The 19,284-nt window shown below is 37.0% G+C and overlaps 2 protein-coding genes across 2 annotated transcripts in view; one reads left to right on the top strand and one right to left on the bottom strand.

Annotated features, from left to right (window-relative positions):
- Window positions 1-13,196, bottom strand: part of NUP37 (nucleoporin 37) — a 40,613-nt gene extending 27,417 nt beyond the window's left edge. The window contains exons 1-3 of the mRNA XM_090275351.1: window positions 13,070-13,196; window positions 12,305-12,520; window positions 2,077-2,201 (exon numbers count right to left, since the gene is read on the bottom strand). Of these exons, the coding sequence (XP_090131477.1) occupies window positions 2,077-2,201; window positions 12,305-12,460 (281 nt within the window). The 5' untranslated portion in view covers window positions 12,461-12,520; window positions 13,070-13,196. The remainder of the gene's footprint in view (window positions 1-2,076; window positions 2,202-12,304; window positions 12,521-13,069) is intronic.
- Window positions 13,197-15,242: 2,046 nt separating this feature from the next.
- Window positions 15,243-19,284, top strand: part of PARPBP (PARP1 binding protein) — a 56,371-nt gene continuing 52,329 nt past the window's right edge. Inside the window, exons 1-2 of the mRNA XM_090272610.1 lie at window positions 15,243-15,282; window positions 17,098-17,253. Coding sequence (XP_090128736.1) covers window positions 17,101-17,253 — 153 coding nt within the window. The 5' untranslated portion in view covers window positions 15,243-15,282; window positions 17,098-17,100. The remainder of the gene's footprint in view (window positions 15,283-17,097; window positions 17,254-19,284) is intronic.

Here is a 19,284-nt window from a genome sequence, read left to right as displayed (position 1 = left end):
TCTCTAAATAAATTAAATGACAGATAATATTTTTATACCTATAAAAGTGGGTTTATTTACATCTACTAGCTAGAGTATTATTTGTACTGACCCTAAACTTTAAGATGCTTTTTAGTAGTTCATCAATGTACAGTACACACAAACACACAAATCTAAGCAATAACTATTTTTAAACTAGTTTGCCATGAATCCTAAATATTTTTTAAAGATTTTATTTATTTATTTTTAGAGAGAGGGGGAGGAAGGGAGAAAAAGAGGAGGAGAAACATCAATGTGTGGTTGCATCTCTCACGCCCCCAACTGGGAACCTGGCCGCAACCCAGGCATGTGCCTTATTTGGACTGACCCTTTTTTAGCTCCAAAGGCTCTGAACACTTCCTTTTAATATAAGAAGAGATGGACGTATGTATGTTGACAAGAGCTATCATATAGATTCAAAATTCAGTTAGCTAACATCTGTAAAAGCTTCTAGAACAAATCACAGAACTTCACAATCTTGTTGTAAGTGAAGATTTCTTAGGCAAGAAATAGAATGCAAGTAAAAAACTGCTCACCATCACTAGTTGTCAAGAAATGTCATTGTGGTACTAATCAGAATGACTAAAATTAAAAGACTGCCAACAATAAATGCTGGACAGGAGTTAGAGAAAGTTAAACATCCTTAGGTGATTGGTGAGAATATAAAATGGTGGAACCATTAAGGAAACTGGTACTTTCTTAAAATGTTAAATACACCTCTACCCTCTGATCTGGTAATTCTACTAAGAGAAATAAAACCATATATCCACTGAAAGCTGTATACAGATATGATTAAAGCAGCTTTAATCATAATAGCTAAAAAAAAATGCAAACTGCCTGATGTCCATTTGTAGGCGAATGGATATAAATTGCTGGATATTTATACAATGTAATGGAATATTCCTCAAAGGTAAACAGAAATGTATACACACCATGGATGAATCTCATAAACATTAAGCCAAACACAAGAAATATATTCTGTATGATTCAACTTATACAAAGTTCTAGAATAGGCAAAACTAATTTCTGCTAATAGAAATTGGATCAATAGTTGCTTTGTCAGGGGATGGGGTGGAGAAACTGGGAAGGAGCGCGAGAATCTTTTAGGGTGACAGAAATGCTAAGTATTACCAATGAGTGGGTTATACAAGTGTATGCATTTGTTAACACTGATGAAACTCTACCCTTAAGAGTTGGAAATTTCACTGTATGTAAATTATTCCTTAATAAAAAAGAAAATTAGGTTAGCTCAGTAGCAGTTAACTTGTGGTTGACTAAATACTATTTATTAAAAGAAAATGTATCTTTTATAGATAATGGTATTTGTGGAAGCAAAGTTAGTGTGTGTTTTTTTTTAATCCTCACCTGAGGACATGCTTACTGATTTTAGAGAGAGGAAAAGGGAGGGAGAAAGAAGTAGAGAAACATATAGGTGAAAGAGAAATATTGATCAGTTGCCTCTCCTATGCACCCTGACTGGGACTGAACCTGCAACCTAGGCATGTGCCCCGACCGGGAAAACCTGCAAAGTTAGAGTTTTGTAATAAACCTTAAATAATCTGACATAGTATGGCCTTTGTGAAGGTCTTAGCAGGCAGTGTTATGGTTTTTCTCAAAAAGCAACTGTTTTTTTCAAATGCTTTCACAAAAAACTGAAGCTTAAAGATTAATTAGTTTTATGTACAGTTAAGCACAGAAATGAAACGTTGGCCTATGTATAGGGCAGAAGAGCTGATTAATGACTCCATCAAATTTAGTTATTTTAACAGAGTTATATTTTTAATAACTGGTAAACTCAGGGAAGACAAAATATTCAGATGAACCCTAGGTAGAGAGCTTGACATGTATTCAAGGCATTATAGCCATGGCTGCATATTTAAATCACAAATTCATGTAATAAGCCTAAATTATGAAATAATAGAGCAAATGTTAAAATGTCTATTATTTAGAGTTGGAGAAAATGGAAATAGAGAAAAAATGTCCTTAATAATCAAAGGCTTCAGATCACTTACCACAGAAGACATTAATAAATACTGCACTTAATAATTTTAAACTTACTTGACTACTGGAGGTAACGCATCAAGTCTAGTTTCTGGGCTCCAAGCTATGCCATCGACCCTGACTCCATGGTGAATTGTTTGTAGTGTTTTATACTGAAGTCCTTCGACGTCTGCTTGTTCCTCCTGAGAATACACCGTAAATGTTTTAAGTTGTGGGAAAAAACAATATAATACTATGTGCAGTTAAGTCCTCACTTAATGTCATTGACAGGTTCTTGAAAATTTTTTAACTCTTTGAAAATGGCAACTTTAAGCAATATAAAAAAACCAATTTTATCAGACGCGAACTGATATAAATCAGTTAAGTTCCTATGGTATATTTCTGGTTGTAAAAACATCACCAAACTTTTAAGTAAAGACAAAAAAACCACTTATATTAAATATTGAAATGTGAGCTATACCTACATACAAGAAAGATTAATAAAAACAAGAAGGATAATGAATTTTCAACCTGCTAATTCCAGTTCAGGGTTGTGGGCGGCTAGAGCCTCTCCCAGCAACACAGGGTACAAGGCCAGAACCCACCCTAGACAGGACACCGTCTGTCACAGGGCACACTCAACACATACCACACTCGCTCAGGCTGGAACACAATTTAGACATGCCAGTTCACCTCACATGCACGGCTCTGGGATGTGGGAGGAAACTGGAGTACCCAGAAGAACTCACACAGACTTGGGGGGACTATGCAAACCACACACACATTTTTTTTTCTCATCAACATTGTAACAAAATGACGTTGAACTAAAAAGACATTACCGAAGGACCTGCTGTATATTCTTCTGAAAAATTCAAGAGCAGATTGGATATTGAGATTTAACTGGTTCACTGAACAACAAGAAAAATGCCCAAAGCTGCCTAAGCCTCACAAAATAACTCTTGAAGGCAACTAAATACAAACAGTAAACATGTTATACTTTACCTTACTTAGGAGACCTTGTGTATCTAATAGTAAACACATTTCACAGGAAACAATGAAAATGGAGTGCTCTACGAACCAGAATATTCTAAGTAAATGATTAACAACTGACCATATAAAAGAATTCACACCAAATATAATTTTGATTATGTACCACTTCAAAAACTTACGATGTAAAATCATTACAGTATCAATGATTTTCACATAGTATTATATATGGCAATACATGTGTAAGCTATTATAAATTGTTCATCTATACTATTAATTTATTGATAGTGAATATTCAAATAACACTGTGTTAATTTGGTCTACTGAGTATGTGATTCTGGGTAAGATGTTTAATGAAGGCAGTTTATTTACCTGGCTCAGTATTACTGGAAAGATTTCAGTTTATCTTCATGGGAAGATGAAGAAAAAAAGTGAATTTTCAAAAGTCAAGTAATCTATGTCTGGCATTTAGGACAATTACCTAAAAAGTTTTCTCACTACAAAAATGAAAATGCAAAACTTCAAATCCAGAGAAGCAACTTAGCATTGAGGCACCTGCCCACATCTAATAACTAACAGTTTCAGTTAGCAGGAGAAAGAAGACAAAGCCCAATGACTGCCTAAGAAGGATGAAGATCAGAGACCTCTCTGCATACAGCTGGGACCTTTAATGGGGAAGTAGGTGAAAAAAAACCCAAAACCAAAACTGCCATGTAAAATACCTAGTGTGATGAAGCCCAAAAGTAGAAAAAGTCACTTGTGAGAAATCTCAACCACTGGGTGGCCCTTTGGGGCTTGAACTCACATTAATTATGTGCTCCAGAAAGTGACGACCGATTTCAAAATGGTCATATGCTGGGTAGTGGCCCCAAGCATGTGACAAAGGCATATTCTTTTTGGGTGAATTAACTCTACGCAGGTCTCAATGGGTTTCTATAGATACAGGTCAATCAAATATGATTTTATATGAATGTACTCCTACACAAATACAAACAGCAGACTCAAACCTGCAAAGACATTAGATTAAAAAACTAGATAAAAAAGATATATTTAAGGAAATAGAAGAGGCAATCAAAAGTATGAGTTATTGTGGGGACTTCTGGCCAAGATGGAGGCCTAGAGAGACAGGCTGTGGCTCCCTCCACAACAAAGAAGGAATACAACTACTTCAAAACTAGAGACAACCAAAAGTTCCAGAAACTTGAGCTGCATGGAAGTCCCACAAACAAAGAAGAAATACTTATCCAGACAGGGCTCTCCCTCACACAGTGCCACAACATGGTGAAATGGGTAGCTCTGTACTGACCAATACCTAAGGCTCTGCCCCTCACAATGTAGCAGCTGCAACAGCTCTACCTAACACACAGAGGCAAACAAATACAGAAGCCTGTCAAGATGAGGAGACAGAGAAGTATGGCCCAAAAGAGGGAATGGATCAAGGTTCCAGTGGGAGAACTAAGTGACGAGGAGATAGACAACCTAACAAATGAGGAGATAGACAACCTAACAGATGCAGAGTTCAAAACACTGGTGATAAAGATGATCATAGACTTGACAGATATGCTTAAGTATAGCAAATTCATAAGGGAAGACATGAAGGCTATGCTAAATGAAACAAAGGAAAATCCACATAAAACCAATGGTGAAGGGAAGAAAACCGGGATTCAAATGAATGATACGGAACATAAGAAATAAACAACCAGTAGAAAACGAGAAAACGAGAATTGAAAAAAATGAGGAGAAGCTTAGGAACCTCTGGGAAAACTTTAAGCTCCCCCACATCTGAATCATAGGGGTGCCAGAAGGAGAAGAGGGAGAGCAAGAAATCGAAAGCTTATGTAAAAAAATAATGAAAGAAAACTTCCCAAATTTGCCAAAGGAAATAGACATACAAGATCAGGAAGCACAGAGAGTTCCAAACAAGCTAGACCCAAAGAGGACCACACCAAGACACATCATAATTAAAATGCTAAAGGTTAAAGATAAAGAGAGAATCTTAAAGCAGCAAGAGAAAAGCAGTGTTACCTACAAAGGGTTGTCTATAAGACTATTAGCTGGTTTCTCAAAAGAAACTTTGCAGGCAGAAAGGGACTGGTAACAAGTATTCAATGTGATGAAAAACAAGGACCTACAACCAAGACTATTCTACCCAGCAAAGCTATCATTTAGAATGGAAGGGCAGATAAAGTGCTTCCCAGACAAGGTAAAGCTAAAGGAGTTCATCATCACAAAGCCATTATTATATGAAATGTTAAACGGACTTATTTTAAGAAAAAGATCAACACTATGAACATTAAAATGACAACAAACAACTACCTACAACTGAATCTAAAAAATAAAAACAAAAACAAACTAAGCAAACAACCAAACAGGAACAGAATCATAGGTATATGGATCATTTGGAGGGTTATCAGTTGGGAGGGGGAAGGGGGAGAAATGGGGAAATGGTACAGGGACTAAGAAGAATAATTGGTTGGTACAAAGTCAACAAGGGGAAGTTAAGAATAATAGAGGAAAGGGTGAAGCCAAAGAACTTATATGCTTGACCCATGGATTTGAACTAAGGGGGTGTGTGGGATTGCTGGAGGGAAGGGGGATACTGGGAAGAGAGGAGCAAAGGGAAAAAAAAAATTGGGACTACTGTAACAACATAATTAATAAAATATACTTAAAGGAAAAAAAAAGTATGAGTTATCATGAAGAGATTATAAAAAATGACCAGGCAGATTTTAAAAAGAGCTAAACAAAACTTTTACAGTAGAAAAAAAAAAAAAAATCAATGTTTAGAGTAGCTAGAAGGCAGATTTGGAAAAAAAAAATTACTCAAAATGTAGCAAAGAGAAGGCAAAAAGATGTTAGGAGGGATTCAAAGAAAAGTTCCACCATATATCTAATTTGAGGTGTGGAGCAAATAGAGGAAATGGGGGAAGAGGCAGTATTTGAAGAGATAATGGCAAAGGGTTCTCCACACTTGATGATAGGCACTTTTATGTATATTTAGGAAGAACAACAAATCCCAGCAGCTTAAATAAAAAGAAATTTGCAGTTAGAGACAACATAATGAAAAGTTAAAACACACAGGAACTTTCCGGTTATATATACAAGGGGGTGGTTGGAGGGGAGAGGAGAAAAGGGGAAAAGAAGGGAGGGGGAATGAGAGAAGACTGAGGGAGAGGAAGAAAGGGAGGAAAGGGGGGGATACAGGAGAGAGGGGAAGAATAATCATTAACTTCTCAGCAGAAATAACAAATGCAGGAAGACAATGGAAGAGTATCTTCAAAATGATAAGAGAAAAAACTGTGAAACTGTAGACACTACAAAACTTTTTTTCAAGAATGAAACTGTATTATAGATATTTTCAGAAAAACAAAAATCCAAGTCAGCATAATAAATTACCACTAATCTCCTAGAACAGCTTGGCACACTATGGGTCACAGGTCAAATCTGGCCTAGGGCTGGCTTAATTTTGTATGGCTGGTGAGATGAGAATCATTTTTATATTTTTAACAAGTTGTAAAAAACAAAGAATAATTTGCAGGAGATACCTTAAGTCGCTGGCAGAGCCTAAAATATTTACTATCCGGCCTTTACAAAAAGTTTGCTAGCTAACATTTTCCCATAGTAGAGGATGTGCTTTTGAGTGAAGAAAAATGACCCCAGAAGGCAGGCCTCAGATGTAAGGAACAGGGAGTAAAAACCCCCAAAGGCAAACAGGTGGGTAAATTAAGCAAATGTTAGCTACATAAAACATCAAATTTGTGGGTTAAAATGATGAACTTAAAAAAAAAAAAGACAATAAAAGCAGCCTGGAGGGGGTGATTGATGACAGTTGATGAATCGAAGGTCCTTGTTTTGCTCATCAAGAAGTTAAAGATATTAATTTTAACTTTGTTTAATTAAGTATGCATCTTAAAGTGTCTTCCGTAACCATTAAAAGAAGAAAATAGCATGTAAAACTTCCAAACTATTAGAAAAGAAAAAAAAAAAGAGAAAAAAGACAAAAAAATTAATGTTTTCAACAGTAAGAAACTAAAAGTAACCCAAATATCCAATAGAGGAATAGGTAATTGTAGTATATTCATATTATAAAACACCAAACAATAGTGAAAAATAAATGAAATTGGACATGGAGGAATCTAGCATATATGATGTCAATGCTAACAAATTAGGGAACATAATACACAATATCATTGATATCAAGTTTAAAAAATTAAAATCAATATATTGATTTGCAACACCTACACATATGGTAACTTTTTAAATAAAAACAAGGAATCATCAACACAAAATTCAGATATGGCTACTTCTTAGTAGTGAGAAGGAAAGGTAGTAAGGGAAGAATACCCAAGGGGCTTCAACAAAATTGCTAACATTCCATTTTTCTTTATTTTCTTAAATATTGGAAAATTTTAAAATATTTTCATTATTCCAGGGATATCTGATTTATTTCCTTTTAATTTTTTAAACTGAATTTATTGAGGTGACACTAACAAAATTATACAGGTTTCAGGTGCACAATTCTACAGGGATCTATTTTATTACTATTCTTTATACCTTATATTGATGACATTTTAAAATACATTTTATAAACTTAAAATATTGTGATCTTTTAAATAAATAAACCATGGCTTTGTTATTGAAATCAATACCCTAACTGGGTCTAGAGACAGAAGCAAAATTTTAATTTGCCCAAGGAATCTTCTGTATTAAATGACTATACCTATCTTTTATAAAAGTTTATAGGATTATAAAATATCAGGAAAAAATCTAAAGCAGGTAAAACATATATTTAATGGAATACATGTGTCTATATGAAATGATATTATCTGAAGGCTTACTCTAAGAATTCCAGTTATCCTGAATCTAAATGCTAAGTTTTATAATGTGTACTTTAATTAAATTCTAGTGGATGTGATTTTTCCAAGACAGCTTTTGTAGTTTTAAAGTCATTTCACAAATATATTATACATCTCTTCCTCTACATAATTCAGATACCCCTTGAAAATAAACTTAAATTTCAGGTGAACGTAAGAGTTAACAGTAAAAAGTTTTTCCAAAATTAAAAAAGGATAAAAATGCATTTATCAAGGAAAGAAAAATACTGTCAAATTTTATTACTTCATAATTTGTGTATATAACTGTATGGCTAACAGCCAGATATGCCAAGGCAGCAACCACTAAGCAATTTTAAAATAAGGTTAGAAGCCTAATCATAGCTGACTTCATAGTTTGGGTTACATCTATTTTTCTACACTCGACAAATCAATCTTTTAAAAATGAAGTTTTTACCATCAAAACACAGAGTATTTTGCTACTGTAATAGTGTTGACAATTAGGTCCTGTAATTTGTTATCCAAAGTATATATGGAGTTATTGGGTGGTCGTGGGGATAAAGAAATCCCGGCAACCGTACAGCCTGAGCTTTATGTATTACCAGTGAAACCTTTTTTCCTGGCAGCAATGTCTGCCATTGAGCCAACTAAAAGGCCAGGGAGTGTGTGTGGTATAGGCAGAGACAAATGCTATTTTGGGTGTAGGCAGTATTGTATAGGCAGGAAATTAAGATACTTTGGAAAACTTGCTATAATACAGATGATTATACAAGGCTCCAGCATATTTGAGGTCGGGGCAAAGCCAGGTTGATGAAAGGGCTATTCTAAGGATTTGAAATGGGCAGGCCTTTCCAGTACACCCATTTAAGGCCAAATACAGAATTTTGGTTAGAGGAGACTGAAGTTTACCTCGTCCACTTCTTTCGTTAAATGCTTGGATCTTTACTACATCTGAAAAAAGTTTGCACAACCCCTCTCTGAACACTTTCAGTGAAAGGGAACTAGCTACTATTTGGGGGGGAGCTTATTCCATTTAGGGTATATCTAATTATCAGAAGAGTTCTCTTTAATATTAAACTGAAATCTTTATCATGTAAATTCTACTCACGACTCCAAATTCTGCTCTCTGGAAACATACAGAGTAAGTCTAATTCAGTGATGGCAAATATCTGGCCATAGCTGATTCCCGTTTGGGGGAACAGCCTCAAAGAAGGAGCTCTGGCATCAGCCTTAAAGAACTACAAGCAACAACATTCAAATAGAATTGACAAATAACACAAAATAATTTACCATTCTGAGTCTAATCCCTCTTTTAGGAGACAGTTTTAAACATTTTAATACCACTCTGAAATGTCTTCGAATACATTATCTCCTTTGAATCAGAATCCACTGCTGAGACCTGAAGTAAATGCTAAACATGACTGTCAATTAATGGAGAATATAGAGCTGTGCTCTCCAATATGGTAGCTAACTAGCCACATGGGGCTTTTAAGTACTTGATATATGGCTAGTTCAAGCTGAGACGTGTATACTTTATAAAGTGCAAAATTCACACCAGATTTCAAAGACTTAGTAGTATAAAATTTCTCATTAATAACTTTTATATTGGTTATACATAAAGTATTTTGGGTATGCTGGGTAAAAAAACATAATTTCATCTGCTTTTCACTTTTCATAATGTGGTTACTACAACATTTAAATTTATATTCGTGGCTCACATTATATTTCTATTGGACGGCACTGAATTAGCTCCCTTTGGCAGTTTAATCGTTGCTTGGATTCATGGCGAACATCCAGGTGACTGAAAGCCGGAAGTCACAATATTTTTAAGACTACATATTCATCTTTATTAAATTTTAGCTTGTTCAACTTGACCCGTTAATTCAATCTATTATACAGTATTTGGAATCTGAGCAGCCTGACATACAATATGTGCACAGAAAGTATTTGTTAAATGAAGTCTGCCAGCCAAAACATTAGGTGTCCTCAGCTTCATGTTCTGCATAAAATGAATGTGCTTGCCTAAGTCAAGTGTTCTCATCCAAGTCACAGTAGAGGCCTTAATTCATTATTGATGACCCTTTGACTAGACTTGGAAATTTTCATGCTCCCTCTCCCCCTCTACACATTGGACTTTTATAGAAGTTTTCTTGCATTGGTTTACATTTAAACATCTCCTTGAGGGTAGGATCCTTGCTTTTTAAAAATGTGCATCATCACTTCCTGCACCAGATCTGCACTTCATGAAGATTTGACAAATACATGACACCAATCAATAGTACTACCATTCAGCTTAAATTTCTATCTTATTCAAAAGAACAACATGAGAGTTTGAAAAATGTTTTAAGTTCAAATTCCCTATACTGACTGTTTTTCTACCAGTCTTAGACCGAAGATTGCCTTTCTTGCGGGAATGTGGAAATCTTTCAATTCAATTTACCTTTACTTAGTTTCCTTTCAAGACAAGAGGGAGGCATGAAATTGGGTGTCATAGGACTTGAGAACGAGGTTTAATAGTGTTTAATTAGATAAAAAATAACTTCAAAGGGAAGCGGTAATTTATTCTGAAGCCCCAAGGGCAAATTATTGGAATGCAATTCTCCACAACTGTGAACCACGGCTTCAACCTAACTGAACAGCAGCACAGGAAGAAAAGCACAGGGGTTTAAAGCTGGGGTCTACATCTTGTTTTTTCATTTACTAGTCATACAAACCCCTGAACTTCTTTGAAGCAGACTGGAAACTCTCTGAGGACAGAAGAGCTGTTTAACCACACTTCCCGTAAGTACTTGGCACAGAATATAATTTATGTTCACTACTTGCCAAATTAACAAAAATCCAATTCTTTCCTTAGGTAATTTGGGGATAAGACCCACATTGCCAGTCTCACAGGTCTGAGGATAAACAGGGACAATGCATATGATCACAAACTGCAAAAGACCAATACAGATGTCTTTGCTAGTTCTTTTCTCATTTTTCCTCTTCTGTTCCATTTCTCTCTGCCACCCATTGCCTCCTCTGCCTTTCCTTCATTCCTATTTTTTCTTCCTTCTTGACTTTCTCCCTCAGTACTTCTAGCTGAACATAACACTAGAAATAAAGGTAATCATTTTTTCAGTATTTTTGAATACAATTCTATGTATTAACTTTAAAATAAAGTAAAAAGTTTCAGCTGTAGGGGGCTGATTTATTCTCTTGTAAATTAGTATCTGGCATTAGAAAAATGGTTTTACCTCAGTATTCTCCAAGAGTATGTTATATTATTTCTCTTAATCATATGAGTTTTCATGATCCTAACCTGGTAGTCCAGCTGAAGTCAGTCTGAGGGTCACATTTAGCCTAAAAGCTAGACATTCCTATACAAATCCTAAAAGAAAATGTGGAATAATGTAAGCACTCTTGCATCCTGTTCAGAAACCAACAAGTTGAAGCCTTTAATTTATAATTTCCCCTTAGGATAAATATGCATGTGGTCTAATTTTGTATAAATTTATACATTTATTGGACTGTAAAGTGCTAAATTACATTTATGATGTCAAAACATTGTAAGATACTAAATTGCCTCCTGATTAAAAAAGGAAATACTATTTATGGTGTGTATCATAGAGCTCTTTTAAACCTTTGAAAATAAATCACTGTCAAATTACTTCATTGATCAACCTTAATTTGAGAACTACTGTTCTATGAATAATAGCCTGGTAAACAAAAGATTAACAGGAGATTCCTGATAGCTGAACCATCATTGTTCAATGTCTCTCTTACATGTAAAACTAGCTTTCTTCTGAGAAAACATCATGTGTGCTTGCCACAAAGAAATTTTAAATTTGGTTATTAAATAAGGATCTGTGCCTGAATGTCACCACTGACCAAATCAATGACAGCTAAAACAATATATATGTATTAAATGTGCCAAATGCCTTCCAGGAACTTTATATGTACTAATGTATTAAACTCTCAGAACACCCTATTAAATATATGCTAAACTAACTCTTCAATTAATATGATCCCATACCTTGTATACTCTAGATGCTTTAGATGGATAAAAAGTAGGAGAGCATATTAATAGGAAAACAGAAAATCATGACAGCTCTAAAATCTTCTGGAGTAGTTTTTTAGGCTCTCAACATTAGTTTGTTTCCTGTTTGAAAGTGGAATGTAGAAAAATTGCACTAATTAGATCTCATTTAATTATTTTCCCTGTACAAATTAATGGTCAGTTAATCATAACCTTTGATTATGAACATATTCCATTTCTAATCATGAGGCAAAAGAGAAACCTTAAATTCTGCTTTTTCACTATTTCATGTTTCCACAAATCTCAGGTATAAATTACCGGGAAGGTCTCTTTGTTGATTTTTGTATCATTTTTTAAAAAATTCAAACTCAATATACTTTCAAAGTTCAGTAAAAGTTTACCAAAGTTTGCATAAGCTTTCTAATTCAGTGAAATAACTTCACTGTCATTCACTGCAGTTTCGTACACTGACCTGAAATGTACACATGCCAATGACCACGTAATTATTGCCACCATATGCAATTAGGTTTCCAGAATCCCCAGTGTCAAAGGGATTAAATTCGACCACATGCACATAATCTTCACACTCCACAGTGTAGGCAGCATTTCTTGTGACATCTTGCTTCATCTTGTATGTGAAAGCTTGAGTAGTTGTAAAAATAGCCTTCTACTGGACGAGGTCACAAAACTGTGAATTATAGCACAGACACAGAGAGAAACGGTCAAAATGTTATTCACTGTCATCAAATAATCAAAATAAAAACAAGAGTATTGCAAATGCCACAGACAGCTCGAAAAATTAAAAGTATTTGTTTAAACACTTTGTAAATGATACCTGCAGCATAAATCATCACAATTTTGTTTAGATTATCTTAAAGATATAGTAATTGAAGAGGGAATCACTTTAACAAATAAATGTGTAGAAAATGATACTTAACATTCACAAGAGCACAATAAACTAGTAACCTTGCACGTGTGCATCCGGGACTGGAATCTTAAGGTGACCAGCAGGTGAGTTGGCCGCAGAGGCACAACGGCGGGGGAAATGCAAAAGATTCATGGTTAGGATATCGGTCCCCTATGGCTCATGAAAGTAGTGCCCAGCGTCACCACCTTATCGGGGTCTCACAGTACAAGACGGGCTGGAAGGGTACAGGAGGGAGGGAATAAGAGAAGTTCCTAAGAGACCCGACGCCTCTCCCTGTCTCGGGCAGGTCCTGCGAGACCCCGCTACCACCTTCCAGGCCCCGAGGTCGCGGGGAGAGGGGTGAAGAGCCGCCCGTGGAGAGCCGGGCGGTCTGTAACGAAGCGGCGCAGCCTCCTGGGCTCCCGGTTACGCACCGAAGGACGCCACGATTCAGCCAGAGAAGTCTTCCACCGCGGGTTACTGGGGCTCGCTTCGATTCTGCTTCCGGGTCAGAGGGCGGGAGCGGCGATTGGCTGTCAGGCCCTCCCGCGAGATTTAAAATGTTAGCCGCGACGACTCAAACTTCAGAGTGACTGCTGCTGGGTAGGAGCTCTCTTTTGTTGGGTCCGCATCTCCCCGGTCACCCCACTCCTCCACTCCCCGGAGTCTTGCCTCTTCCTCAGCCACCTGTCACACCTGTTAAGTGGTGATTGAAGCCGCTGGTTTTTCGATGACAGAAGAGCTCCGTGTGATCGTTTAAGGTATCTGTGCGGTGGCTTTGCTCTGGAGCCAGACTGTGTCTGAGTGTGTTGGAGAGTTCATAGTGTCTAGTAGTGGGAGGAGCTGGAAGACTGCGAGAATCCAGGGTGCTAGTCCCCAAATCTACGCAGACTCCAGTTATGCTACTTTCGCCCTCTCCCTATTATAGCCTTCCAAGGGTCATTTTGGACCTGCATTCTGACAATGATAGCAGCAACGACTGCCATTTTTTTTTTTTCATTATTATTGAGCACCTACTAAGTGCCAAGCACTAGGAGGATTATTTACTTGTCTCCCCAATACCTCAATTTTATGGGTAGGAGGTATTCTTACCATTATACAGATGAAGAAATATGTGCTTATCAGAGATTTTAAATACAGAAGAATATTTAATAAGTGGGAGGGTCTGGATGTGGATCCAGGTCTGCCTAACTAAAAAGTGTAGTTCTTTTAATCATCTCACACTGCCTCCCAGTGACAGTTTCCTGTCTCACATTTTTTGCTCCAGTGCAGTTTGGAGTCCAGGTTTTTAAGACAAGTGTTTATTATCGCTGCCGCGTCTAATGTTTTTTGTATAGTGCAGCCTGACATTCAGAGGGTTTGCATATTCGCTGTCTCATTGACTCCTCATAACCAGCTGGAAGGTATTATTCCTATTTTCGACTTGATGATACCTCTACTTAGGCAGTAGGGTGTAAAGCGTATTGCCTAGGCTTACACAGCCACCTACCTGCTGGAAGAGTTGAGACTAGATTAGGGCTGGCAAACCCATGGCAGCGCCTGTTCTTGTGCAGTCAGTTCCCAAGTTAAGAATGGATTTTACATGTTTAAATGGTTGGGAAAAATATCGAAGGATGGTATTTTGTGACGTGTGAAAATTATATGAAATTCGGATTTTAGAGTTTATTGAGTTTTGTTGAAGCTCGTGTGTTTATGTATTGTCAGTGGCTGTTTTCACACTGCAAGGTCAAGTTGAGTAGTTGTGACAGAGACTGTATGGCCTACAGTCCTCAAATATTTACTATTTCGCCCTTTCCCCAAAGTGTGCTGACCCCTGGATGAGACTATTGGCTCTTATATGTGCCAGGCACTGTCCGAAAAGCTTAACTTATATTTATGTTGTTTACTTTTTACAAAACCCCATGACATAGTAACTGTTATTTTAATTTTTCAGTGCAAGGAAGCTGAGGCAGGGAGAGGTGGCATAACTTGGCAAAGATATCACAGCAAGAAAGTGGTGAAGCCAGGATTCAGGATAGTCTAATTCCAGATTTGTCTTCATTCTTAGCACTCTAAACTAAGTACCTTTAAAAAATACTAGCAATAGTAAGTAATTTACTACGAAAGATTTATTTCAGACAAATTGATCATATCTCCAGTGCGTGACTTCTCCACTTCCTTTTTATTTTTTATAAGAGATGAGGATGATATATATAGATATAGATATAGATATAGCTATTTAATTGTTTTTCAATTATAGTTGTCCCATTTTTTCCCCATTGCTCTCCCCCACCCAGCCCACAGGATGATATTTTTAAGAGGGATATAATTCTTAGCTATTTACTAGGATTTGTATTTATGTAGATATTTTAATTTATAGTCTTATACCTGTAAATTTAAGTTGTATCACTGCTTGTGTCTATAAATTGTTATTTTGTAAATTATTTATGCCCATTTTCCTTATCATAGAAATCCAAGATACATATTCAACATCTGGGATTTTTGTTTATGCCACATTAAAAAAAAAAAAAAAGAGGAAGAAGAAGAAGAAGATCACCAAAGGAGTAAGTAAATGGGATGAGTACAATGAAATACCCAAAATAAGATAATGACCTGTGAGTATGTTGGAGACTGGGATACTTAAAGTGGGAGAAAACAACAAAAAAACTTTTAGCAGGCATGTCTGTAAACTCAGAGAAAGAAATTGGCTGCCTTATGTAGGCTTGGGTATGTAAAACATTGGAATTATATCTAATTATTTTGAAAGGCTTTTGTTTATTGGAAGAAGTTATATAATATAGTGATTTAAGAGCACAGTTTATGGAGTGAGGCATCTTGGGTTTAGGTCTGTTTTACCACTTGCTGGCTAAATGACATGGGTATCATTTTCTTCAGATGTAAAGTGAGGATAATAATAGACTTTCTTCGTAAGTTTCTTGTGAAGATTGAATAAGGTTATAAATATTAAGCTTTTAAAAAGTATTTGGCACCAAGAAAGCTTCTACATATTAGCTGCTGTGTTGGTTATCTATTGCTGTGTAACCAACCATCCCAGAACTTAGTGGTATCAGCAGTTTGGCCTGGACTCAGCTATGTAGTTCTCTGGTCTTGCCTGGGATCACTTGTGTCTACAGTTAATCTGGCAGGTTGATTGGGGCTGGATAGTCTTACTATATAGCTTCACTGACATGTCTGTGAGTTGGTATTGGTGGTCAGTTGGAGCATCTTGGTTCTCCTTCATAAGGCCTCCCCAGCAGCCTCATTTGGACTTCTTTATGTGGCAGTCTGAGAATAGCAAGAAGAGTAAGAGCTAAAGCTTCAAGGTTTTATGTCAGACAGCCCTCAAGACCACCTTCTGGGTGGATGATTTACTAAGAGAACTCGGAGGACTCGGCATAGAGTAGTAATCACGGCTATAATTTGTAACAGCAGAAAGATGCGAAGCAAAATCAGCAAAGATAGAAAGTCCAGGGGAGACCAGAAACAAGCTTCCAGAAGTGCTATTAGTGGAGTCACACAGGATACGCTTAATGCCTCCAACAAGAAGTTGTGACAACATATGTAAAATGTTATCTATCAGGGAAATTCTTTACTGACTCAGTGCCCGGGGTTTTTACTGGGGCTGAACATACAAGCATTCTGTCTTTGTTCCAAAATTCCAAACTCAGAAGGAACCTATGTGTTCAGTATAAACTATATTGTTTATACGAATAGTTTAGGCACAGTGAGCCACCCTCCTGGAAACTCTCCTGAAATCTAAGCTCCCAGGAGCCAGCCAAGGGCCTTTCAAAGGATAGCAACCAAGCCTGCTGTATTAACTGTTTTCTGCAGTTGCCCTTTGAGATGTAGGCTCAGATCTCCCACGCTGCCATTCTTGCTACATTCTATTGGTTACATTAAGCCACATATCGGACCTAGATTTAAACATAGACCATCTCTTTTGGGACAATGTAACAATGAGAGGAAATTGGCCTCCCCCCTGCCTCGCCCCACCAAATCTACCATAGATATTATCATCTATCTCAAAACAATTATTTTAAAATATAGTTTTAATTATGTGTCTATAATTATAAGTTTGCAGAATTGGTGTATCTGTTTTTATGAATTTCAGGTTGAAGGTTGGATTTTGTTATTTCAAAAGATTTGGCTTAAGAAAACTAAAGGAGAGGAAAATCTGATTGGGTAGAAATTGTTTTAGTCTGTTTTTCTCAATTTAATTAAAAGCAATCTTAATAAATATGAAATGACCTCTCGTTCATGACTTATTTTTCTCTAACTCTTGCTTGCTTACACATGTTAAGTATTAATTTTCAGTTAAAATAAGGCTTCTTAAAAAATTAAATAAGGCTTTTTCACATTGTGTTCTGTCCTATTCTAAGACGATGGCTGTGCTTCATCAGAAGTCTGTCTCGGCCATGGTTAAAGCTTTCAGAAGGAATTGGCACTCTCTTTGCGAGTCTGAGAGAACTACTGTGTGCGGGGCAGACTCCATGCTCTTGGCATTGCAGCTTTCCATGGCAGAGAACAACAAACAGGTGAGTAGACTCTACTTAGGTAAACTGCTTTAAAAAAGTGAATTTCAGTTGCTCCCTATTTGAATACACTTTATGACATTAATTTCTTTGCAATAGATGCCCTCCTATGATAATATTAATATACAGTTTTTCACGGCTGTTTCTGCATATCTGTGCCAACAATTACTATTGGATTTGAAATGACTTGTTTCAAAATTAAGGCCTTCACATGTATAGTTTAACATAGAGCATACACATTTGATGTTTAATTTGAAGTTTTAAGATAAACATGCAACTATTATGATTATTATGGCTAAAAATTATTTTTATTTTATAAGACTTCCTTCTCTAAAAAGTTCCGGAAGACACACATAGATAATATTTATTTAAATATAATCAAAGTATTTTATGACTAATTTAAGACACTATAGTATAAATTAATTGATCCCAAGCCAGGCTATGAATCAGAAGGGAGGGCTTTTTTGCTATATAAGCTCCTGTGTGCCCCAATCTTGGAAATTCTGATTCTCTTAATCTGCACTGAGACCCTGGAAATTGTCTTTTTTTAAAAACTTTCCCAAAGTGATTCTTACCTAATTGACTTGGGCTAAACTACTGTTTAAAATGAGCCCTATATAGAGGGTTGGAGGAGTTCAGATGAGAGATGAATGAACGTAGGCTGGAGTCATAACGAATTTTAGATACTATACTTAAAAGAATGGCAGTCTTTAGATGGAAAGGGTTTAAAGAAGGGTTGAAGGAAGAGGAAAGTTCAGAAGAAGCTTCCAGGAGGACTCAAAATCATGATGATTTGAAGATGGTAGGGAGATGGTCTTGACGAGAGAAGATTTTTGAAGGGTGGAGTTGGTATCCATGGGTCTCTTGGGCTAGGTAGTGACATGACATTCTGATGAATTACTTTAACCCTTTATGTCAGTAGTTCCCAGAATTTTAGATTTCACATGCCAGTAAAATTTCCAAAAGAATTAGACATTGACAGATTCAAACATTTCTTGTGTTGGCAAATAATACTACCGATAAAAAATAATTACTAGAGCCACCGTTTTGAAAAAGGAAGACTATTTTGACACCTGAAAAGTAGGAATTGTATGAAATTCAAAAAAAGATTGTCTCTCCTATGCATGGATAGTTGGCAGTTTTGCATATTTAAAACAATATACATTAAGATAAGTTTTGGGACTTCTGGGCAAGATCACGGCATAAGCAGACATGGCTCACCTCTTTGTACAACCGCATCAAAATTAGAACTAAAATATAGAACAACCGTCATTCAGAACCATCAGAAATCAAGTTGGACAGAAGTCTGACAATTGCGGAATTAAAGAAACCACATTCATCCAGATGGGTAGGAGGGGTGTAACTGAACAGACTGGTCCCTCACTCACATGTGGTGGATAAAAATCTGGGAGGAGTATCTCAGGAGTGAGGAGTCCCAGCCCCACACCAGGGCCCACACTCCAGGGTTCCACTCTCAGGAAAATAAATTCCCACAACTTCTGGCTGCAAAAACCAGCAGGGATTGAGTCAGTGGAAGAAACTGCCCCAAGCAGTTCCTCTTAAAGAACCCACACACGGTCTCACCTACTCAGACTCACTCACCTCAGACTCACTCCCTCTGAGCTCCAGCACCGGGGCAGCAGCTTGAAAGTCATCAGTGGCATAAAGGGAGGAACTGAAGTGTCTGACATCAAGGCCAGCAGAGGCCATTGTCCCTTTTCTAACCCATTCCCTCAACAGCCAGGCAAGATGGTGCCATTCTGGCTAACACTGCTTGACCCACCCTGGAAATTCCTAGAGACTCTGCCCCACCTAGCTTATGGGCCCACCCAAGCTGTTTTTCCATATAAATGGCTGGTCTTGGCTCATGCTTCACAACTTCCTAGATCCTCTCAAATAAGTAACTCCTGGCCTCAGTGAGCCCCAGGCCTGGCACTAGCAGCAGTCAGCCTAGAGCCATAGCTTGGCTTTGCCTGGGAACCTCCAAGCCCAGCACAAGTAGCAGCCATCTCAGATTGCTTTATAGCTCAGGCA

Source organism: Furipterus horrens, unplaced genomic scaffold (genome assembly GCF_987537825.1).
Source record: "Furipterus horrens unplaced genomic scaffold, mFurHor1.1.pri manual_scaffold_4, whole genome shotgun sequence".
In the NCBI taxonomy this organism is placed as follows: domain Eukaryota; kingdom Metazoa; phylum Chordata; class Mammalia; order Chiroptera; family Furipteridae; genus Furipterus; species Furipterus horrens.
This window is presented reverse-complemented; position numbering and strand designations above follow the sequence as displayed.